This window comes from Python bivittatus, unplaced genomic scaffold, assembly GCF_059951505.1.
Source record: "Python bivittatus isolate LINGU-HERP-01145 unplaced genomic scaffold, Pbiv_v1 ctg000700_np1212, whole genome shotgun sequence".
Lineage (NCBI taxonomy): Eukaryota > Metazoa > Chordata > Lepidosauria > Squamata > Pythonidae > Python > Python bivittatus.
This window is the reverse complement of record NW_028277098.1, coordinates 74,172,648-74,197,881: the sequence shown is the minus strand read 5'-3', so window position 1 is coordinate 74,197,881 and position 25,234 is coordinate 74,172,648. Positions and strand designations below refer to the sequence as shown.

Here is a 25,234-nt window from a genome sequence, read left to right as displayed (position 1 = left end):
AACTTTATTTTTGTTTTATTTCCTGCTAGGACTCAGTAGGAAACTACATTGCCAGTATGAAATGGTTGCTGCCACATATTGGTAACGCAGCCTTGGGGACATATAAAAAGGGTCAAGAGGGAGCAGCATGTTGCCTATAAGTTAAGAGTTGCTCATTCTTGCAACTCTTGCATAATACAGAATATAACTTGGGGCTGTCCTGCTTCCCAAATCCACTTGTATTGTATTCCATCAGTGGCCATGCCCTTTCCTCAGCTTTTGGGCTCTTGAAAGAATAGGTTAGTATGGGAGGCTAGCAGTTCAGAAGCTGAGCAATTATGGCTTATTCTTCTCAGCATCCATGGACCTTAGCAGAGGCCAGGCTGTTGACTAAAAGCCAAAATATACAGTAAGCATCTCCCTGACAAGTTGTAGATTACCTTTCCCCCAGTCTGATGTACTCTAGTATGGCTTCTGGAAGTTCTATTCCATCAGTGTGATGACATCTTGAATTGTTGTACACAACAGGTTTAGAAGGCACTTACTCATGAAAGCTATCATGAGCCATTTTCTACATAAAGGTTTAATAGCTGTGTGGTTATTATTATTATTAGAGAAATGCTATTGTAATAAATCATATTTTAGGCAGGAACTAGAACTGGAGGATTTTCTTAGGACTATGCAATGTTAAGCAGAAAAGATGGTTTGGAGGCAAGAATGACCTCAAGGAGGAGCAGGTGCTCACCTGAAATATTTCCTGTTACTACCATTTATTCCATCAGTTTCTGTCACAGATTTGAATTTAATGCATAAAGTAAAAGTCTTGCTACACTAAAGGTGGTTTTTGCACCCCCAAACTAAACTTTCTGTGGCACGACTGTTGGGATAGTGTTGGGAATTTGAAAAATTAGTCAGTGGAAGAGGGTGGACAGCAGAGGGAATTAGCTAGATGGGATTGTGTTTAGGAAAATGGATTTTCTCCCAGTGAGAGGTGGGTTGAACCTCCAGGAAGAATGCATTTAGAAGGTTTCTTGCAAGCCTGTCCAAACTGAACTCTGAACTAAAGGGAGAAGAAAATAGTGAGATGCCAAGGATTGAAACACAGTATGTTTCAAAAAGATTTAGACAGATTAGAACAGTAGGCAAGAATAAACAAAATGAAATTTAACTGGAAGAAGTGTAAAGTCCCGTAGCCTGAGGGGAAAAATGAAAGGCTCATGTAGAAGGAAGTAACCTGAGTAGCGACAGCACAGTCTATTCTACCTGGGTCAGCCCCACTTGGTCATCATAATTCAAAAAGCACAGTGACAAATTATAGAGGATCCAGAAGAGGGCTACCAGGATGGTGTGGGGTCTGAAAACCAAGCCCTATGATAAACATGAGATGTGTTATTTCTTGTTGATTGGGTTTGCTCTTGTTTGTTGGTTATTTTGTACTATATTATGTTTTTATCTGATGTTAGCCACCTGGAGTCACTACAGGGAGATGGGCAACCATATAAGTCTAATTAATAAACAAATATAAATAAACAACATTAAAGAATCCTGATACGTTTAGCCTACAGAAAAGGCATCCGAGGTGATATATGATAGCGGTCTTCAAATATCTGAATGACTGTCACCTAGAAGAGTGAATGGATTAGTTTACTGTTGCCCTGAAGGGTAAAACTAGAACCAATGGGTTGAAAAGTGCAGGGAGGTAGATTCAGCAGGAATTTCCTGATGTTAAAAGCTCTCATCTGGTGGAAGAAGTTGCGAGGTTCCCCTTCACTGGAGGTCTTCAAACAGAAGATGGATAGCATCTGTCCAAAATGCTTTAGAAGATCCTGCACTGAGCAGGATGTTGGATTAGATCTTTTTAAAATTCAAAACATTTTTTTTAAACTAAACAATATTTAATCTTAAAGAAAAAAGAATTTTTTTAAAAAATTAAAAGTACAAACCAAAAATACAAAAAGAGCCAGTTTAGTGTAGTGGTTAAGGCATCAGGCTACAAACCGGGAGACCATGAGCTCTAGTCCCGCCTTAGACATGAAGCCAGCTGGGTCACTTTGGGCCAGTCACTCTCTCTAAGAGCTAGAAAGGAGACAATAGCAAACCACTTCCAAAAAAACTTGCCAAGAAAACTGCAGGGACTAGTCCAGGCAGTTGCCAGGAGTAAAAAGTGGACTTGAGGGCACAAAAAAAGGGGAAAAAAGGAAGGAAAAAAAAGGAAAAAATCTATCCTATATTTTATACTTATCAATAGTCATTGGTTTACTAATGAATTCACTAGTATAGTAAAGTAGGATGTTGCATTAGATGACCTTTGAGGCCACTCCCATCCCTATTACTCTATGATGCAAGATTTCTAGTGTCTCTAAGCAAATCTATAGTGTATGAGGAACAAACAAGAAGAACTAGAAGTCTTAATGCAGGAGGGCATATATGATTTAACAGGCATTACTGAAACCTAATGGAACAAAATTTCTGAGAGAAATGCAACAGTTGAAGGGTACAACTTATTCCAAAAGAATAGATCAGGCAAAAGGGAAGGAAGAATGGTATCTCAGATGTAGAAGTCAAGAAACTGGAGCACAGGAATCCAGCCCAGAGCATATGGGTAAGAATACAGTGAAGTAGAAACAACAGTGACATTATTGGGGGGATGGGGGTGGAGGAGAGGCTATGGACTGCCAAGGCAGACAAAAGATCTGAGTAATAAACTTCACAACCAGACTGCATCATTTTTAGGAAAGCGAAACATAATAATAATGGAATACAGAGGACATAGTGTATGTAGACTTTAGTAAAGCCTCCTATGAAATTGGGATATGCATTAAATGCAAGTTGCATTCAGACAGTGCAAAATACCATACAAATACTGGAAGGAGTTCATAAGAAATTTCTCTAGTGCATTATTATGTGTTAGTTTACAACGTAAAGGCTGTAACCAAACAATTGAGCTGAAGTCAATGGATCTGAGAAGTTAACCTAGCTTTTCAGTATGGGTACAGGTTATGCATATGTATCATTTACACACAAACCATAACATTCAGAAATCTCACTTCAGTATTGAATAAATAGAGGGAAATTAATGCCCACAAATCCTTTTAATCCTCAATAATTCATATAGTGATTCCAATTTTAAGTTGGCTTTGAAAACATCATGACCACAGAAATAGGTCTATATGAAAGATGCATTAATGAAGTATTACATGAATCATAATCAATCCCTCTTTCCCTCTTAGGAGACTATCAAAGAATTACTGGAACAAAGGACAGCTCAGGCTGGTTCATTGAACTAATGTTCCCATGTATCTATCATTCCCTTATTATAATTATTATTTCTAATGATAGGCTGGGACACCCAGCTACATAATGGGAGATGTTCTATTGGCCAGGAGTGAAAAAGTATTTAACAATGTGTGTGTGTTTGCCAACCCAACCTGGGTGATAACACCCAGTCTCTAGAGCCTGAAGAGGAAGCTGGTGGACTGAACAAATACAGATATACCATCCCTAGTCATAGAAGAATTGAATGAGCCTGTGCTGATCCCTCAAGACAAAACTCACACTCAGAAGAAATCCAGCAGGTGAATGCATTTTCCCTCTATACTCTGGGATTTTACCTTTTCCCTGGGAATAGTTGGATGTTACATTTAGTCTCTTAGCTTCTGTCCCTGGGAATCACATAGACGAAAGCCTGTTTCTTCCAAACCTATTTCCAGGTATTCTATTTAGATGATGCAAGTTCAACTGACAATTTAACTGGATTCAAATTTCATGTGGCTTGTCTGTAGCATGTTGTGTGATTCCGAGCAGTGTAGTTAATAAACTCTTGTTTATGGCTTAGGGTGTTGTGTGTACCCATCCTATTGTGATTTATTCAATAAATGTTGGTTAAACAATGACTTAAGAACCAGTTTAGTGTAGTGGTTAAAGTCACCAGACTAGAAACTAGGAAACTATGAGTTGTAGTCCTGCCTAAGGCACAGAGCTAACTGGGTGACTTTGGATCAGTCACTCTCTCTCAGCCTTGGAAGCAATGATAAACCACTTCTGAAAATGTTGCCAAGAAAACTGCATGGACTTGTCCATGTAGTCACCTGGAGTCAAGACTGAATCAAAGCCCACACACACACGCACACACAAAACCTAGCTTGATGTGCAAACTCAACCATTCTGTCCTCAAATAACCACAGAGGCAAGTTGCTGACAGGACTGAAGTAGTTTTCACCGAAGATTTAATATTCACTTCTGATCAGGCAGCATGCAGAAACTGGTTAAGGACATAAAGAGGATTTATGACTATTTATGAAACATGAACATTCAGGTAGAATAAGCTGCAATAGGCTTCTATGATGTGTAATTCTGCTTTCCCTAAGCTGGTGCCCTCCATGTGTTTTCAATTATGTGTCCCATAATTCCCAACCTGCAAAGATCATGCAGATTCTAGTCCGACATATCCATAGATGAACAAGCTGGGAAAGGTTAATTAAAGGAATAGATAGCTTGTCTACAGGGCACGTTGAGAAGAATTGGTCTTGTTTATATGAACCCTCATTAGCTAATGCCACTTCTCGCTCTGAGTGACTACATACCCTAAAACCTCATCTACTGTCCAGTAAGGGATGTATTTAGTCTGAAGACCATATATAGAAATATGAACAACCTGCCTCTGCTGTGTTATTAGTTATCATGGATATTGATGGACACGTAAGTCCAGGTAGTCCTAAATCACAATTGTTACATATGTAAGACTAATGAAAATAGAAAAGGGAAAAGGAGGGTACTGATTAACTGAGATCAAGACCAACACAACTTTAGATAAAAATATCAAGCAATTCTCTCCCACTGCAGTGCAACTTTCTTCTAAAGGCCTGTCAGGCAAATGCTTTCTTTATTGAGCAATCCCTCTTATCAGCCAAATTGTTTTATTTTGTTGCATTAGAGCTTTTAATTCAAGAGATTTGCATTGTATAAGCTAGAGTGGTGGAGGATATGTCTTTTTAATTATTCAGAGTGGAAAAAGTAGTCCATGAGAATCCTGGAATTTCTTTCCTTGTTTCTAAAGGTCAATTCATTTAAATTAAAATTATTTGGCCACTCTATTTCCTAACCCAATATGTAGATTAAAAAATTGTTTAAGTGTTGCTGTAAAGTTCAATATTAAAAAAAAAATTCACACGGTAAAATAATCCAGTTTTGAAGGATGCAATGCCCTTCTGTAGCACCACCTTTGCAAATGGTTTGGCAGTTCAGGCCCAGGGAACTTAGTCCTCCCATCTGTATTTGTCTGCGCTGGGCCCAGAAGTTCATCCAGGCCAATCCAGTTCTAAGTAGTATTAGGGCTTTCTTCTACATATTTTTCCCAGTTACTTAGCTTAGCTTAACAGACTAAAGTGGTTCTTTTTTTTCCCCCTGTAGATTCCAAAGAATCACTTTCTCCACAATTACCAATTCTGTGGAACTTATTGTCCATGAGGAACTATCAGTATACTTTGCTCTTTTTCCTTCTGGTGGATATTTCAGCAGATGTTTACATCAATCCTTAGTTAAGTTGGAAGTATATGTAGAGTGCAATTATTAACCCAATTGGTTTGTAACAGATTTTTGAATAGTTTTAGGGACGGTTTCCAGAGCCCCTCTTTTTTCCATTCTCAACCTACCCAGCTAGCCATTTGTTTCATTGTTAATTTGAAGCAAATCAAGTCAATGTCTCTTCATTCTCAGCTTCTCTGCTGGCTGCTATGCATTTGTGCCAGATCTTTCCTACTGTTTATACTAACAACGATTTTATGCCAGATTCCTTTTTGGCCAAACCCACTTTTTATCATGACCAGCCCCTGAGCAACCCAGCCAGTCTTGACGCAATAATGTCTTCAATAGTGGAGAGCTTTTGAAGGATGCCTCTAGCTAGTAGGTCTGTTGATTCTTGAAAATTCTTACAGTGCTGGCACAAACACTCTAACAGCAGTGCCCACAGGCTTTCCTTTACAAAGAGGTTTGGTGGGTTGTGGTGTAGCTTCAAAGGAAGCCTTTCACACCCATCTTGCACTTAGGTTCTGTCAAAATACTTGTTTGGCTTTGAACACAGTCTAATTACTTGACAAAATTAGGAGGGTTATAATTATTGTTATCTAATTATTATTGAATGTATTATCAAAAGAATGTGTCTTTTAGAAAAATAGCAAGGTGCAATTAAGAACAAAACTTTTACAGTACCATAAACACTAAAAATACAATTTGCAGCTTAGACTACATGACTTATTGTGCATTGGCCTTTGGAGGCTAGAGTACATGGAATGCATGCACACTCAATCACAGGCACACACGTTGTGACCTGCAGGCCATACAATAGCCTCCAAGGGATTTGGCACAGTCTCTGAAGTTTTTCAGATAGATAGATAGATAGATAGATAGATAGATAGATAGATAGATAGATAGATAGATAGATAGATAGAGCTATTTGATTCTACTTTTATATTTTTCTATGTACAAAAATAGAACATAGGGTGTAATTGGCTTCCTGCTATGGTAGATGGTCCCACAGCTATTGTTAGTTACTGGCACTGTGTATCAGTATACTGCATGTGTCTCCTAGTTGATGGGATGCAGGCAGCAGATCTTATTTTGCACAGGATAGCATCAGCATACTGAGTACCTCTGACTGGCATTGTCCTTACCATTATCAGGGAATGCTACGTATGGCACAGATATGACTAAATCTGGTAATCTAATTTGTATCTTCTCTGTTGTACCAAAGGTCATTATATGAAAGCCTTGATTCACTAAAGTCATGATGGACAGTGGGGGTTAATATCTATGGGCCCATTATAGCATATGGACAAAAATACGTGACTTTAGAAAGTAAGGGGAATAAACGGTTAAGAGCATGAATTAACAAATGAAAGAAAAGTAGATATGTTATGTCTTTGTAAAACTAAGAGAAAGGGGATGATACAGAACTGAAGAAAGGTGGTCTGAGTTTGCACAATGGTCGTATGAAATTAGATCCTCTAGCAGAATGAATGGAATTAAGAATAAATGTTATGATATGATTTGGAATAAAACTGAAATGATGGAATGCTGGAAGGAATATTTTAGAGATTTGTATGGCAGTGATAATGATGATACATTAAAGAGTAGAACTGAAATTAATACTATAAAATAGACAAAAAGGAAGTTATAAAATCTGAAAGAATATTGAAAAATAGTGAAACAGTACAAATAGATGCTGTGACTTTAGAAATGTTAAAATATGGGTGTAGTTTGCTCATGGAGTTGCTTAATATAAGGTGAAGGCTACATCTGTACCTAGGATTGCAAGAAGGGTGCTGTTTGCAAAAGCACAGATAACAAGAATGAATACAAAAACTAAGGGGGGATTACTTTGCTAAATGCACCTAAGAAGTTGTTTGGCAGAATTCTGACTGAAAGGATACATAATGAGCGAAAATGGGGAAGTGCAGACTGGTTTTCTGCTAGTCAAGGGTTGTACCAACTAGATTTTTGCTCTTCAGAAGTCACTGAAAAAGTATAAATATGAGAAAGTTTGTTGCTTGTTGTGGATACATAAAACAAATAGGTTTAAATTATGACGTATTTTGTGCAGACATGGAGTTGAAGGTTGGTGATAAGAGCAGTATATGATGAAAGTAAAAAATCCACCAGAATAAATGGAATGCTTAGAGAATGATTCAGTGCTGAGTAGTAAGACAAGGATTATGATGTCCCTTTAATTGTGAAATATATCGTTGGATAAATGTATAAGAAATGTTTATGAAGATGTTAGAGGTGGGAGATATGAATGTGTGTATAATTTTTTGTCCAGATGACGCCATGTGGTCAGCTGAGAACCCAAATTATTGCAATTAATATTCAATTGTATGATGCTGTGAAGAGTATGGATCTGTAAATTACTGTATCAAAGACCAAGGAAGTTCTGCTTGACAGGGAAGATGGAAATATACATAATGGAGAAACTAGAGCAAATAAATGCATTTGTGTACTTTAGTAGAATGTCTTTTTTTTTTTTTTGAGCCCTCAAGTCAGTGTTGACTCCTGGTGACTGCCTAGACTACTCCCTGCAGTTTTCGTAACAAGATTTTGGAACTGGTTTGCCCTTGCCTTCTTCCTAGGGCTGAGAGAGAGTGACTGGTCCAAGGTCACCCAGCTGGTTTTGTGCTTAAGGTGGGACTAGAATTCATAGTCTCCCAGTTTCTCACCTGGTGCCTTAACCACTACACTAAACTGTCTCTCTAGAATGTCTACTAAATATGGGAAAATGCTGCTTGAAAGGAAGTGGGTAGTATGTGGTCTGTTGCAAGAAATGAATATTGTTTAAAAAAATGCAAAAGTGGCTATGTATAAGAGTGTGCTTCTGCCTCCTTTGTTATATGGAAGTGAGGGTTTGGTGTGTTGAGTACAGGGGGAATGAGGTACTTAAGAAGTGTGGGTGTAAAACATAGACAGGGCCAAGAATGAAGGGGTGCTGAATGAATGTTCGCTGAATACAAAGGTAACTGAGCAGTATAAAAGAAATACATTGAGATAGTGTGATCATACAGAGAAAATGAATGAGAATCAAATCCTGAATATATATGAAGAATAACTGCCCACTCCTGACATCTGCATGTGACTGGTCATACACACCTACAATCCAAAGAAACTGAATAAATAGATAAATGAAAGCAGAATTCCCTGAAGAAAAACCTATCTGCCCATCTTAATAATTCTTTCTCATCTGCTGCCTTACAGATATCAGACCATCACTAAAGATAATAATGGCCATTTTAAAAGGAATACAAATCTGTATTCTACTTCATTCTGAATACTCAGGTGTGTAAAGAATCATACCATAGTTTTGATCATAAATTGAAACCAACCCAATATATGAAGATTTACATTTTTAGTTGTCTAAAGGCATCTCTGAATGTTTACGTTAAAATGTAATATGGCTGAAGTTATTAAGAGAGAATGATGTTAAAAATTACAGAACTATAAATGAAAGCAGTTTACTGGTAGCTTTGGATCTTTTTTAAAAAAATCAGTTCAGCTATCAATGGCTGAATGCACAGAGAATTTTAAAAAATCAAGCACATTGTGATTGTTTTATTTCCCTTCGTGTAACCAAGTGAGCAATTATGCAAAATAAAATCGAGTCTCTTGTGTGTGGAAAAGAAAGTTGAGAAAGAGAAGGAAGAACAAGACAAGAAGTGTTCTGTCCAAATATTTGCAGGGGGAATGGAGAGATTTTCATCCTGATAATCAACTGCAGCTTATGGCATGATATAACACAGACACTGAGACGAGAAGAAAGCATAGACTGAAACAACTATGTAATGGCAGTTTTAGTGGAATGATAACATGAAGACAAATGAAGAGTTTTGAAGTAGAAAGTTTTGAAAAATGCCTCTTTCAACAGATTTTTAGATCTTCTTTTTCTATACCAATTCATTGTCAAATTTCCAAGTTCATAGAGAATTTTTCTGAATTTGAACTTTAAAAAAGAAAGAGTTATTCCTTGGGGACACTGCAGAATAAATTCCACAAATTACCCAAAAGAAATTGGACAGACAAAACGTTTCAGCTGAAACATGTGTAAAGTAGCCCTTCTCAAATCTATTTGCTACAGCAAAGGGAAGACTGAACCCAATCCAAAGTGACTATTTATGGTCCTCTTGGCCAGGAAAGGCAGTGACTGGGCACACAACTGTCATGGTTTCAGAGAACTAAACCAGAGGGAGCAGTATAAATATCTAGAATACTGTATTAGAGATCTCAAAAGGTAAGAAACTGTTTTTTGACAGTATAGCTAGAGTACTAGATGTACAGTAGCATCCCAGACCATGTGCTTTACTCTCCCTTTGTATGTAGAAGCAAGCTAACAAGGCATAAGGCATGGATTTTTGTATAGGCTATAATCCTACTGTTAAACAGAAGAAAACCATGAAGGTCATCCAGAGTCTCTTCTTACAGTATAAACCACTCTGTAGTTAATCTCTGAAACTGGAGCTGTAACATCCAATTTTTGCAGAATGCATACCAAATTGTATATGTGCATACCATTCACACTTGACAGGGCACACATTTTGTACTCAAAGTGCACTCCCTTGTATGGCATCTGCTGCAACTGCTAGCACTAATGATAGAGTTTAAGACTGTGGCTTTCTAGAGAGAAACAAATTCCTGGCTGCCTCCTACATGAGAATATGAACAAAGAATAATTTACAGAGAGGGGCAAAACATAACACAACTCTTTGTGCAAGGGACACACACAATAAATGCTTTTTGCTCAAAGATTGCATGGTGCAAAGGGTGCCAGTCAGATCTAGGTAATGGTTAAATAATCAACTTGAATCAAAGGAAGAGCAATGTGTTATTTTGATCAGGGCTTCTTTTGATCAGATGAGAAAGCTAAACAGATGGAAAGCTAGGAAAAGGAACACCCCACACTGCCTACCAAATGATTGCTTCAAAAGATTGGGGAAAATATGTATTGGTGACCCTATGTATTAAAATCAGAGAGCCAGTCTTCTGCCTGCTATGGCTATATTTTGGGCCAACGTTCAATACCAAGATAAAATTCCAGAGGAAAAGCTACCCAATATCAACAGGCTGAGCATAAGCAATTTTTTTTCTTGTATGCAGGGAAAAGCTGGCAAACAATTGAGCCTATGTTAAGTTACTCTGACTGTCCAAAGTTTTGGATTGAAAGGCAAAAGGGGCATGCTTTTTCCTGCAATCCTACAACTTTATCGACACTGCCATCTGGTTCTGGGAAAAGCCAGTTTGGTTTAACATGTTGCAGGCAAGTGCCAGGTATGTGCCCTGCCTGCTCCAAAGCACTCGTTTGCCATATATTCCTCCTGATCTTACCACACACGTGTGTATGAAATGGGGTAAAGTTCTTCTTGGCAACATAATTTATGCTCAGGTATTCTGAGGTATGGCAAAGCTCAACGGAGGCAAATTGGGTAGCTAGATATATTCTTTGGCTAGACAGGCTCAGGAGACAATCAAATGTGTTAAGAATTATACTGGAATGGTATCTTTATGCATCATTGCCCTAAAATGAGGACCTGGAAAGTAAAGATAAAAGATGCAATCCCAATTTGTTCTTCTTCTCACAACCCACCCATATGGGAAATAAAAAGCATTACGTGACTTTGAAAACTTATTTACATACTACAAACATAAAAGTGTTCCTCATATGATTTTGAGTAGCTACTGAAAGCAACAAATAGATGCTGCTTTCAGGGGACTGTTTGGCAAAATCTGGCACAGTAAAATATGCCCCCCCACCACCACATTTTCCATGTTCACACTTTTTTTTTTGGTGCCTTTAGTTAAGACTCCTGCTGACTGCCTAGACAAGTCCCTACAGCTTCCTTGGCAACATTTTTGGAAGTGATTTGCCTTTGCCTTCTTTCTAGGACTGTGGGAGACTGAATGACTGACCCAAAATTACCCAACTGGTTTCATGTCTAAGGCAGGACTAGAACTTAGAGTCTCCTGGTTTTTAGCCTGGTGCCTTAAACCACTTCACCAAACTGGCTTTCACACATATTGGTCATCTATAATTTAGTGTTACATGGCAAGCCATGTACAGAAACCATGTGTTTCTGTACTTCCAGCACCCTCCAATGTGAGTTTGAAAAGATTGGATATTTTTATTACCATTTTCAAAAAATTAGTATTCCTACATCTGGACAAACTAGGATTAATATTCACTATGGATAGCACTAAACCCTACCTTCAGATGTGCAGATGATCATGATTAGCTGAACACAAAATAAAAATATTTTCAGGGCTCTAAACTGGAACAAGTGGTAGCATTCAAACCTGAGGCCTCTTGCTGCAGAGCATGTTTTAGCATTAAATGCCTATCCTAATTAGTTCTGTCAGTTCTCTCAATGCATCAAAAATCTATTCAACTAGAGATTATTACAAGCCAGGAAAAAATATACATGAGTAAAATAGTCAAGTAGGAAAAATTCCAAGTATAAGAAATTATTTTTTATCATTTTCTATGCATCTGGAGTTTTTCCTCATCCTTTTTTTGTGTGTGTTTGTGATATGTATAACACAGACAACAATGGCCTTATTCTGCAGCCTTTGAGACACAGAAAAGAAGCCATGTATACACAGAATCCCAGAATTTTGAGATGGGCAACTCTAAGTGAATTCACATTCACATGGGAAGCTGTATGAAATATTGGGCGGGGGGGGGGCACTTGCTATATCAAAAAAATACTCCTTAAAACTGGGGGGGGGGGGGCAGGGTTTCCCAAGGTTTTCATAAAAGACCTGTTCAGGAAGTCTATAAAGTCAGCATAAAGCTTTCCATCTCAGCGCTGTTATTTTCAGGAAAGAGATTCTGTTCATGAAGCAGTTTAGACTGATAGATCTAGCTTTCCTATATTAGCTAATTCTTTTTTAAACTGAAACCAGTGTCACTTAACAGTTAACTGTGGGTCACATATAGTGGTTTCATTTCAAATGGGAGTATGAATAAACTCACTTTGTATGGGGGTTGGAGCAATGGGAAGAAGAGAAGGCAGAAACGTTTGGGACAGTCCTCCTTAGCTTAGAAGGAAAATAGAATTACCCTTCCATATAGCTTTGTCAGACAATCCCCGACCTATTCCCTTGCTGTCAGGAGCAAACACAAAGCCCTGGGTGGACTATTTTCACTTTCATTAATTAAAAGTGGCCTCAGAAGTCTGCAATTTGAGCCAGTCCCCTAAATAATGCATTCCCCAGACTGTTTTTATGCCAGGGGTTTTCATATGCATCTGATACTCTGCAGGAAGAAAAGCAGGGGGCTAATAATGAGCAGGAAAATAGCTTGAAAAGGGAATGGTTTGCACCTCTTCAGCACTTGGGTTGCCTTTTAAAAGTGCCTTCTTATTTAAACATTTAACAAGCCCTTGAAGTTTGGCTACACTTGATTGAAATGACTGAGTTCATACATGCACTTATTCATTCAGACACAATACAAACTGAAGGTATTCATACTTGGAGGTGTGAAAATGAAAAGAGGACAATGGACAAATACATTTCAATGAATTGAATTAACCTTCCAACAGCATATACATGTTGCTGAGTTTGGCATGGATGTCTTGCACATTTAGATACAGAACAGGAAGCTGTGAACTGAGTGTTATGGTGGATGCAGAAGAATAGAGAAATATTTGCACCTTCAGATAGACATCCTTCCTTGGAGACCGGGATACAGAAAAATAGGACATGATTACTTAATCTGCTGGGCAGGGGAAAAGCCTCATAGCTGAATTAGCTCAGGGCAATTTTGATAGAACAGTTCCTAGAATAGCCATCAAGTGCAGACAGTGCTCCATGTGGTGCAGATTTTGCTGAGATTCTTTTTTCCAAATTGGAAGATGACAAGGGCATTCCATGAAAAGGTCTGGGCGACATACTGTCCACATCTCTGGATGCCCTTGGTCACCAGGTTTCCATCAGCTATGCCAAAGCAAAGTGCAACCAAAATAAGCATCAAGACGTCTTGGTGATTCAGACTTTATTGGCAAAAGGGATGCTAAACAAATCTTGTCTGAGGCACAGGGCTGCTACTTGTAAATGACAAAAATGTCCCAGGTTCCATTAACTCCATACTCAGAAATATTCAGAACAATTATTTACAGAATAAGACAAACTTATAAATTTACAAATAATTAAAAGGCGTCAATAAAAATGAAACAAACAGTCCCCAAAGTAGAAGTTGGTAAAAAAGGAAGAAGTTCCCAATGAAAACACTAAAAACCACCCCCAAAAGTATTTACATCATGAAGTAGCAACCATTGTAAATTCTATCCCTTGCCCACCCCCATTTACAAACTCATGCAGCAAAGGGAAAGTGGCTGCCCTAGAAAAGCTATCCAGGCTGAGTTGTTACTGGTTAGCGGCTAGTGTCTGCTTTATGTGCTGTACTTCATATAAAAACAGGCCCAGCCTCTGCCCAATATTGTACGTGGATGACAACAGTAAGAGCTAGGTGGACAATACCTTTGTTTCCCGGGAACAGTAGGCGCTTGTGAAGATGGTGCAGCCTAGGTGTCAAAAGCCACTAGATTCTTAGTAGCAATTAGAACACACCTTCAACTGGGCGTAGGTAAAGAACAAGGCCATAGATGTGAGATTTGCATGGATCTTGCTGGCCTGCTAAAAGGAAATTACTCAGTTACCTAGGTATGGGAAATAAGAGTTCGCTGGGATTAAAGCTAATTAGGTTGAGCTGTCAACCCATGGCCCTCAAGACTGAATACCAAGATACTGAGTCTCACATGATCTGGGAATATGGGGTCATGTACTTGAAGTCCTTCCCTGATGCAATTCCCTTAGTTTTGGCCCACTATCCCTCATTAGCTGCACATTATTCTGGTTTTGATTTCTAGTACTCAGTAAAAATTCATTCTCATTTTAAATGCATTTGGTTTTAAGAGCAATAATATCACAAGCTATTCATGTCTGAAGTTAGATACAGAAAACATCACATCCTTTTGCATGTGAATGCAATTAAAAAAAAACAGGAACTGGCTGTACACGAGTATAAGCAACATGATGCTGGTGGTTTTCCCCTTCCCTTTGCCAAGGCAGTGTTACAAGCTTATCAGCGGCAGTCTTAGCAAGCCATGATGAAACCTTGATGCAAATTCCACTCTTACATACTTGCATCCCAACATCTGATGGAATATGTAAGTCGCAGTGTTTGCATCATGATTTAGGTTTTATCCCTTGTTCCTCTCTTGACCCTCCACAGATGCCTATGAGCCTCACTATTGTTCAACTCGGCAATGACCTGCTGTACCCTTTGCAAATCACTGACTTTTATCTGAAGATATCTAAAGGCATTTGTTACTTTTATTTGGATCCCCCCCACACTTCTAATATTTTGAAAGAATCTCCCACTTCCATATTAGGAGTTGGTTGCCTGCCCTGAGAAAAACATTAGCTTATGCACTGATGTGCAAGGTTACTGCTAACTGTTCTGTACCTGCAAATCCATAAATAGGTATATTTATTTTAGTTAATCTACCCAGCTCATCAACCCTACCTGCAAATTTGGAGTATGCTAGTATTTAAAGAAACTTTCAGTGTTATAAGGGATTCCTCAGCTATGGCCTGTTCCGTTAGAAAGCATGACTGAAGATATACTTTCAAATAACAGTCACTGGGCTTCAAATAAACTTCAGAATAAATATCTGTTTGAAGACAGATAATGGCTGGGGAAAAATGAAACAATATTGATTGGCTGTAGAGATTACCCAGCTTTTGTTTCTAAAACTGTTCCGTGAGTCTGACCAAGCCATAGGCAGGCTCCTGGAATAATAAAGATGTTAGCTAGAAGCAGGGAAATCCTTTAACCATGTTCATTTAACTTTTCTGCTTTAATTCAAGATTCATTCTATGTGGTATGAATTTGTCAAATTCCCTAAGTTGTTTTGTTTCCATCTTTCACTTTCAGATACAATATAGTGAATTTTTGCTCACAAGTAAGCTCCATAAAATTCACTTATTTCTGAGAAAACATACACAGCTGAAGCTGCAGGTTAGGTCTCCTAAAGCACCTTCCTAGTTAGGAACAGCAACCTGGACCTTTGAGTCCAAATAGGAAGGTAGGCTGCAGGAAGAGTAGGTACCCATCACTCACTGGGCAAAAAATAAGAAAGCTCATTTAGAGATCCCTAATGGGGATCCCAGAGGAATAATCTGTTCCTAAATTATTTCTTCATGAATTGAGTCTTCATCTCTTTCAGTTAATACTCGGGGGGGGGGGGGGATTGACAGAGCTGATTACTGCAGAACATTCAGAAGAACCAAGGCAATTGCCCTGATGTTATCTGAGAATGTAACTCACATAACTCCAAGCCTCAGAAATGCCTTTGTAACAGAAAAATACACAACCACTCCATTCTAGCTATTAGGGGGACCGCTTCTCAGAGAGGAATACAAAATGGGGCAAACAGCTGATGACACAATCTCCATCATTCTCCTTAGTTGGATTGTGATCTGGTATTATTATGGCTACAGTTGAAATGGATGTTCAGTGCAATTGGTTTCTAATCTTTGGGGAAGTGTAGATGTGCTTGAAAGTCATGGACAATGGAATGGGTGGTCCTGGGAATTCTGAAGTGGCAAAGGACTAGCTCAGCAGGCTTGTCCAAAGGCCCCACTTGGAAAGAAAGAGGCCCCGCTTCCCAATGTGTAGCCCTCTCCCTGGGCTTCTACATGAGAATAAATTAGGCAAAATAAATACATACGTTCAGCGTCATTTATACCTTGCAAAATCCAGGTTAGATTGCAGAGAATTTAGAGTAGGTTTTCATATATCTTTTCAACTGTAAACATTCACAAAGGCATGCCACTGCCCCCATCCAAAGCAACCCATTAATAACAGGATGATAGAGGCGTTTATATTCCTACCATTCTAATTATTTTGACAGTGAACTGGACTAGAAACTCCTGAATTTTGTCATGCAAATGACAAAAAATATTTGCTCACAGTAGTGAAAAATAGAAATTAAAAAGATGAAGTACAAGTTATAAATACAGAATTGTACTGAAAATCATTCAAAATGTGCAGTTTCTAGAAGGGGTTAGGGTTAGGATTAGAAAATGTTGTTTGCAATGATTTATGAATTTGAAAGACAACTTAGTAGTTTTAGATTTCCCAAACCTATATCTCAATTACTAATGAAAGAAGCCAGGAAAAAATGTTTTTCTTCCCTGTAGACTTTGATGATCAGACTAACTATGTGATATGGACCGGTCAGATTTTACTACATCTTTATTCAAGAGCAGTTCTGTGAGAAATTAGCAAATGTGTCCTTTTTTCTATGTGACAATTCCAACTGAGAAAGCAATTGGGGTTTGCAGCATATTTAGAAAACTTTCAAACCAAAAGTTCCATTATTTGGAATAGTTGTCATGTCAGGGAGAGAGTTTTAATCTTCCAATTGACATACAGCCTTCTATATGCAGGATATTTGGAATGCTAGAAAGAAATTATGCAAAGTTAGTCAGGATTTTGCCCACCCACTTGCAGGATAACTCTCTGAAAATGGAACATAGAGGGACCAATGGGGGGGGGGGGTTGAAGAGTTTGAAAATGAACTGGTTCCACAGGTTGTTGAAATTCCCCTAATGCATCCTGATGGGAGAGGCACCTAGAGAGCAGCTCAAGATGTTTAGTTACTTAAAATTTGTTTAAAAGATTTGTGTGGCTGCCCACCTTTAAGCATAACTCAGGGCAGCTCACATTAGCCACACCTCCATTCTAAGGCCCTGCCCTCCTCCAGCCACATGACCCAGAGCAGAACTATTATAAAAGGGGTAGAGAGAATTCTATAAGCCTGCAATCTTTACCCTGCCTTGCTTTAATATACAGAAGAAATCAAACTTCTGGCCCCAAGTTGTATTGTCAAGTGATAGAGTGCCAGGAGGGCTGGGTCTCTCCCTCTCTATTCAAAGACGACACTTTTACCTTTTGTTTCTAGTGCACAAAGTGATGAGCTTACACATAAGGAAGCTGTTTGTGGTACAAGTGGTCCTTGTTTAATGACCACTTGTTTAGTGCCTGTTCAAACTTGTGATGGCACTGAACGAGTGGTAGCTATGATCAGTCCTCAAAGTTATAGCCAGTGCATTGCCCCTGCAGTCAAATGGCTGAGATCCAGATGCTCAGCAACCATCCCAGATTTCTGACCATTGCAGTGTCCTGCAGTCACGTGATCACAATTTGCGACCTTCCCTGCCTGTTTCCCACAAGCAAAGTCAGTGGGGAAGTTGGCAAGAAGTCAGAAGTCATGATCATGTGAGATCCTCACTTGACAATGATAACTGGGGACTACCGTAACCGCCATCGCTAAGCAGTGCAGTCACATGACATTGCGCTTTATGACGCATCGCTTAGCAATGGAAATTCCAGCCCCAATTACAGTTGTTAACCAAGGACTACCTGTACTGAGGTCACCAAGTGACTTTCTTTTGTTTTAGGGATCCTGAAGAAGACTTAAGAATCTGCAATAACACGACTGTGCTACAAATTCAGATGAAGTACCAACATTTCCCCTCCTCCCTAAACCGCAAAAAGGGAATGCAAGGATCTAATAACCAAGAGACTGTTTCGTGAATGAAGTGCTAGCTGGGGTGATTGTGAGAAGTCCCATCCTGAGATGTAAAGCTGCATACAACCTTCCCAGGAATCTGGAATGTTTTATCTGGCCTGTGCTTATTCAGCTCTGCACTTTGCTATTCCCTGCCCACACCTTAAAATACGGAAGTCTGTTGGTCACAAAGATATTGAGATTTCCACTAGAAAAAAGTTGAAATAATTTTTCATAAGAGCTATAGCACCATCATCTGCATTAAGGAAACAAGGCAGTCTGGAGATATGGAGGCTTCAGCATGCCATTTTTATAAATTCCCTGGATTTATACTCTGGCCATTCAAACACAGAAACAGTGGCCAATACTTGTTCTTAACCAGAGAGAAGAGAAGACATCTACAACCTAAAGACAAAAGTCCAGCTCCATTTGCACCTTTCAGTTATCACAGGAAGTCTGATGCATATGGCCAGGAAGGCAACGTATGCCATGTTTTCCCTGGTGCTGGTACTTAAACCAGACTGCTAAAAGCGGGCAATAAAATGTACTGACCCCCCCCCCTTTTTTTTTTAGTGAGACCTGATGTGACTGCTGGCACCACTACAATATGTTCAATTGTGTGGCTGGTATCTAGCATAATGCAGGCTGAGTGTGAGGCTTAATAGCAGTGCCATAGGCTGATCACACCTGAGGAAAACTATCCTTCCCAATATAATGACAGAACAAAATTGATCAGTGTTCAGCCTGCTTATTCAACCTAGTCCAGAGGGCTGGTACTATAGTGGAATTCCTAAGCAAAGCCTTGACTTTCTCCTCCTCTCCTCAGTCTGCTCTGTTTCTCTCTCTCTCTGTATACAAGCATCTGATTCTTGAAAGCAGCACCTTCTTAATCTCTCTGATGTCTTCTCCCCTACAGACTAAGCAGGCAGGCACAACAAGCAGGCTCACGGTATTCCCTGATGTCTTTTCCCACAATGCCCTTACCAAATGAAAAAAGAGACGTCTCCTTGAACTGGGAAATGCAACACACTTGCGCGCGCGCACACTTCCAATGCCATGAACGCAGCAAAAGATTGATTTGTTAGATTCTGGCAGCATTCAGCTCCCACAGCTCAAATTTCTGTTGTGAGTGGGCAGGAAGGGACAGAAAGGTTTCCAGGGACAGGAACCCATAACCCCATAGAGACTTCCATTCTGTCCCTGGTTATGCCATGCAGGTTCTGCATTGCAGGTCTCCTCCATGAGCTACAAGAAGTCAGGAGATATTGCTCCAACCATCAAAGAGCAATATTCCTTAGCTGTGGCTGGCTCAGGAACAGCCAGTCCTAGAAGTGCCAAAGAGATTGGTAGCGCCAGGGCAAAGTTGTTCTTCCATCATCAATGGCAGTCCTCTCACTCACTCAAGGGCCCTATTTTCTCCTCCACCCGGCTGCCATCAGAGGGATGCAATTTGCACTTAGAAGGGGAATGTCGGACAGTTGAACGTGATGACCGAGCAAAACAGGAAGTCAACGACTGGGAGCTGCAATCACAAGCAATATCCTGCAAAGAGAAAAGCATTATTGAGTGAAAAAGAACAGGCTCAAATAAGACCTGAGATGGTGACTAAGAGCAGGAATCTTCACATTACCCTTAGCAGTAAATTCCTTCAAGCAGGATTCTGTGTTCTTGCTCTCACCTACATTATACTGAGGCCTGTTGCACTCAACTGTTTATAGCCATTAGAGTTAGTTTCCTTTTTCTTGGCAAAAGAAAGAACTGTTCAATGAAAAAAGTCAGCAGTTAGAACCAACTACCCATTTTTCAGGAAAGAATTCATGAAGGAAGGTGTTCACTCAGAGTGACAAGCTAAGGCATGTCAGGTTTATATTTCCTCTGTGCTGAGGCTGATATTTATAGCTCCATATACTTCTTTCCCTATTTCTGTTTTTTTTCCCCCTTTGTCTCTAATATAATCCCTACTGTAGGCTAGAAAGTTATCTTGTTTTGTGTTAAATCCAATAAAACTTAATATTTGCTAATTTACTGGTTTGCTCTTTGGAAACCACACTCCTCTTAGTGCTCAGTTGCTGTGGATATACATAAAAGCCAAGGGCAGTATCTAATCTAGTACAAATTAGATATTAATTAGTATCTAATCCAAGAGATAGCCCAGGAAAGGGTGGAAGGAAATAACAGTAACCCCAAGGTAAAATAGAGGGTGGCAGTGTACCAAGTGAGAGAGCAATTAATGCACTGAGGAATTCTGTAGGGTTTCTCAGCTAGAAAAATGGATTGATATAGCAAGGAAACCCAGAGGAAAAATAGGTAAAAACTGGAAGGGGTAAGGCTTACTACATTATACTTATCTCATCACATATAAGCAGTATGTAGATAGATCTATTTTTCAGATTTATTTAAATTATTCTGGACAAATGAAATGTAATATATAAATGTTAATTAAGGGTGCAGTGTATGTTCAACCTCTAACTTAGGTATGTCCTGATATCTAGCATACTTTACTTCAGGTTATTGGTAATAATTTGCCTGTAACTTCATTCCTAAAACAGATATCGTATGAAAGAAGGATGAGTAGCTATTGAAGTCAACAATGCCTAGACTATAAATTAACCCTGATCTGGAAAGAAAATGTGAGTGTTGAAGGCACATATTATTAATACATTCCTTGGTTTCATGCAGTTAGAATAAATATCTTTCATGGGTCTCCCAGGCAGATATGATTACCAGACTTATTTTAAAAAAAATTTAACCACTGTGCAGTCCAAACCAAAACATTATGAAAGCCATTGACGTCTTTATGTTTCAGCCTTCCCATTTTTAGAGGATAGAAAATATCCTATGCTATTTTTTAATTCAAGGCTGGGGAGAAGGCTAAAAACTGGTTTGCTTCTGCTATTAAGACATATATTTCATATCTTACAACAAATATTACCTCATTGGCAATAGTAGCAGAAATGGCATCAGTCTCCTTTAAGGTTCTGTCCTTGCCACCTTGGCTTAGAATGGACAGCTTTGGTTCCTCATTGCAGCTCTGCTTTGTAGTTTTTTTGGAGGTGTTTTCAGACTGCTGGAGCATTGCTGAGGAATGTTCTGGCTTCTTGTTACTGTTGTCACCTCCAACTGGGTCTTTCTTGTCAGGAGCCAAAGTGGGACTTTGAGTTCTACCACACACATTCCGGAAAAACTCTTGCACTATCCCATATTTAGGTGCTTCTGGCTTGGCTTTACTTTCCTGGCATCCTGGCTTCCATATGGACTCTGTGCTCCCAGAATGCTCCACAACATTGAATAAGCTAGACAGGCCATCATTAATGTTGCTCAGAACAGGACTGTCTCTAGTAGTGGTGGACCGAGCCCAGGCTGAGCCATTTTGCTTACTCTGATGGAGGTTCCACAAACTTCGGTCCTTGGAATTATCCAGCTTAGATGATGATCTTCTTTGGAGTTTGGGAGAGCCATATTTGGGGGAGCAACAGGGCCGTTCAATCCTGGAATGGACTTTGTCCAGGGATGTTGAAATCTGCTTGCTACGCACAGACACAAGGGAGGAGCTTCGTGGAGACCAGCTTTTGCTACTGTGGATGCTTCCTCTGGGTATGTCTGTCTGCAAACCAATACTGACAGTCTGAATAGTCTGGGTGCCAACATTGGCCAATCCCACTGTCTGGCTAGAAGTGCTCTTAACCTTTCTTTCTAGGGAACTGGAACGAATAGCTTGACGAACACAATTGGTGATCTCCTTCATGTCATCACTCATGTTGCCAGAAATTTCAAGGTCATGCAGGGATGGTGGAAATTTGGACACTGGAGTTACAGCTTTCTCACTAACAGTACTACCATCAAGTAATTCCCGATGCTGCTTGGAGAAGTTACACAACCACCGACTGTACATATTTCCTGAGCTGTCCGACTCCTCCTTAGGCTTAGCCATTGTGAATAGGAAACCAGGCTCAACCATTATCTTCTCCTCTCTGTTGTGCACTAGGGGAGGTTCCAGCCTGCGTACTACAGGTGGGCTATAGTATATGCGGATCCCAGTCTTGTCTGGAGCTGTATAGCTCCTCTGCATTTGCTTCTGGGTCTGTTCCAACATAGGTAAGTCATTTGTCTGAATGCATTCACAGGGGGAAGCATCCGGCCCCTCTGAGGCCAGGCTCTCAGGTGTAGGTTGCTTACTGTTCACACAGGCATAGTTCTCAGAAGTAATCCCAGTAGAGTCAGGCAAAATCTCTGTAGCTGGAGATCCCTTTCTGCTGTGGGCATTGTCTGTAATCACAGTGCTGCTTTTGCCAGGAAGATAAGGAGAGCAATCAAGCAAACTTTCAAATTCAGACATGGAGGAAACTGACTTTGTCCTAAGTGGGCAAGAGAAGGCAATGAGTAACAGCATAACTTCTGCATTGAGAATTTTTATGTGTCCTCCCTATGTTATACCTATTTTTCTCCTGTCAATTCTATCAGTCAATTCCCCTGTCATTTTCCAATTCATCTCTTAACATGTCTGAGGAAGCACCAAAAACAGGAGTTATTATCCGAATGGACAGAAGATAGGTGGAAGCATGGAATTTGCAGACCTGAGTCAATTTTTCATGCCTTATGTAATTTTGCCAATGAGAAAACTCGGTGCTTGCATAAGTAATTCTGTATTTAAAAAACAGTGCCAGCATCAAAATGATATATTTTGGATTTTCAGCATGGGAGTGGAATAAAAACACTAGTCTGCTAGTCATTGGTCTAAAAAAATTGGTAATGTTCCACTTTCTTTTGATGACAAAAAACAATATTCTCAGATATTTTATGCTAATATACAAATTATTGATGGTGTCAGAATAAGACAGAGTTTCCTATGTGCACAGACAAAACAGGTAATGCTACATCCTATGTCCAGAGTATGCTTTTCTTTCTGACTATGAAGAGTAAATGTCCACTGAAAAATAGACTGGCCATCAGTTAGTAGATATCCTACCTTTTTAAATTACTTCCTTTGATATCAATTTCAGAAGCAATCTCTTTGTCAGTGATTTTCTCATTGAGGGTCTGAAATAACATAAAAGAAGCTTTTATGAACTGCTTTATGATCTTGTGTCAGTTTAGAGACACTCAGATAAAGTAAGAGAAGTATCAGTTCCCTATGTGAATTTAAAACTTCACTTGTTTGCCTTTAAATAGCCTAAAGAGTTCCGGGACACAGGATGCTCTGTTCCTGATATTGTGAACTACATAACTAATGGAAGCATAACCCAGAAATCCAGAATTGTCAAGATGCTACCTGCTTCTTAGAAAGAATCTGAAACTTTACATGCTTTGTTGGATCACACGAAGATCTATCTATTCCTGGATCTAGTCAAAAGCCACTAAGTTCATGTGATCATTCCCTACCCTTTATCTCCAGCCTATGACTATAGCTTATACCCAACTCTGCTGAGGTGCCTACCCTCGAGAACAACATCCCACTAGAGAACCATAAGGCTTCCACACTCACAAGGTTCAGAAAGTCATTGAAAACTGGCTGTTCTCCCAGGCCTTGGGGTAAGGTTGCTTATCAAGCCCCTGTAGGGTTTTTTGTATATTACTCATGTATGTTTTTTTCTTCTGGATACATATGATTTGTACTCTCATTTTAATTTTTCCTGCTTTTAAAGGGTAAGTCACCCAGAGTCATCTGGAGCTGGGCAGCCTCTAAATCATAATAATAAATAATAAAAATGAATAAAACTTCCTGGGACAGGATTTCCTCCAAGCCCAACATTGGTCCTTTTAGATCTTGTCATTAAGATTAAGTGATGTTTATTCAGCTTACCTCTTTCCAACTACTACCATGCTTCTCCATTTCAGAGGCTTTTAAGGCCCATCGGTTGGCTCCCTTCTGAAGCTGAATAGTTTACAAAACAAAGTTATCAAATGCTTAGCCTGCTCATAAGCACTTATTTGTCCTTGATATCCTTATTTACTTCAACAGTTTAATATCTGCAGGGACCTTTTACTGACTTGGCAATAGTAGGGCAAATGTTGACTGTTCCTGGCAAATATTGCTACCCAATCAGCTCTAAAATCCATGTGTAATACAGAAACTCAAGCTTAGGATAAATTTTGCAGTTAATAGAACATTAACAACTGGCAAAGAAATTAGTTCAGCATGTCACTGGGAGGCAGATGGATCTATCTGACCACTGACAATACTGAGGATGGAACATCTAATTTTTCATATTAATGTCCCAACAGTAACTTATCTGAATGCATACGAAATTTCTATTTCTATAATATTTGGGGTGGAGTGTCTATTTATAAAGGTTGATAAACAGGAAAAAAAAATTGGGTGGCAAGAAATAATAGTTCAATGCAATTTCACATGCCCTGGAATTTGAAAAGCTGTAGTACAAAACATCTGGTTGGCAGCAAGTTGGGGAAGACTGCTCTGATGTATGTGCTTTGCTTTCCAGAATGCAACAGTTTGATTTTTATGCTCTGATTCTTTGCTTGGGAAACCATCTATTCCTATGTTACAGGAATCATACTGTTTCTCTTGACAATGTGAATAAGACACACTTATATGGAAATACCTCCCCCACACCCCACTCCCCCACACAATTCACCCTGATTGGCCAAGAACTTCATCTTGCACCAAGAAGCTCCATGCCCATATGTGAATACTTTCACAAGGCCCTGTCACATAATTGTTCATTTTAAATTTATTTTTATACTATTCTACTTCCCAAAGGAGACCACATAGATCCTGTTCCCATAACTAGGTCAAAGGGGCAGAGCACTAACATGTAACATGAACACCATAACTCAGTCAATATTTACAGTTATTTGGGGTTACATTTGTCTTCCTCAGTCATTCATGTATGCTATTAAATTTGACAGAGAGTTGAGGCAGCTAACGGCTACTTAGTTAGCACTTTCCTCCTGCTGCTAGCATAGAAAATCACAACTGCTTTAGGAGCTCTGCCTCTTTCACGTATAGCTCACAATCAGAAGGATGAGGTGGCATATGAAACAGGTGCAGAAAGGGAAAGTAAACCTCTCCCAACATTGCCCATGGAGGTGCCAACCCAATCAGGCCAACCATAGTTTTTTTTATTTCTTTAGTTATTTGGTAATGTCGAAAGAGAAACCTGTAGGAAATGACATTCACTCAA

General features: G+C 39.3%; 1 protein-coding gene across 1 annotated transcript in view; it reads right to left on the bottom strand.

Moving 5' to 3' along the window:
- Nucleotides 1-13,492: 13,492 nt before the first annotated feature.
- The window catches only part of MTCL2 (microtubule crosslinking factor 2), an 89,571-nt gene continuing 77,829 nt past the window's right edge, over nt 13,493-25,234 (bottom strand). Inside the window, exons 12-15 of the mRNA XM_007419879.4 lie at nt 23,893-23,964; nt 23,059-23,129; nt 21,025-22,447; nt 13,493-19,634 (exon numbers count right to left, since the gene is read on the bottom strand). Coding sequence (XP_007419941.2) covers nt 19,485-19,634; nt 21,025-22,447; nt 23,059-23,129; nt 23,893-23,964 — 1,716 coding nt within the window. The 3' untranslated portion in view covers nt 13,493-19,484. The remainder of the gene's footprint in view (nt 19,635-21,024; nt 22,448-23,058; nt 23,130-23,892; nt 23,965-25,234) is intronic.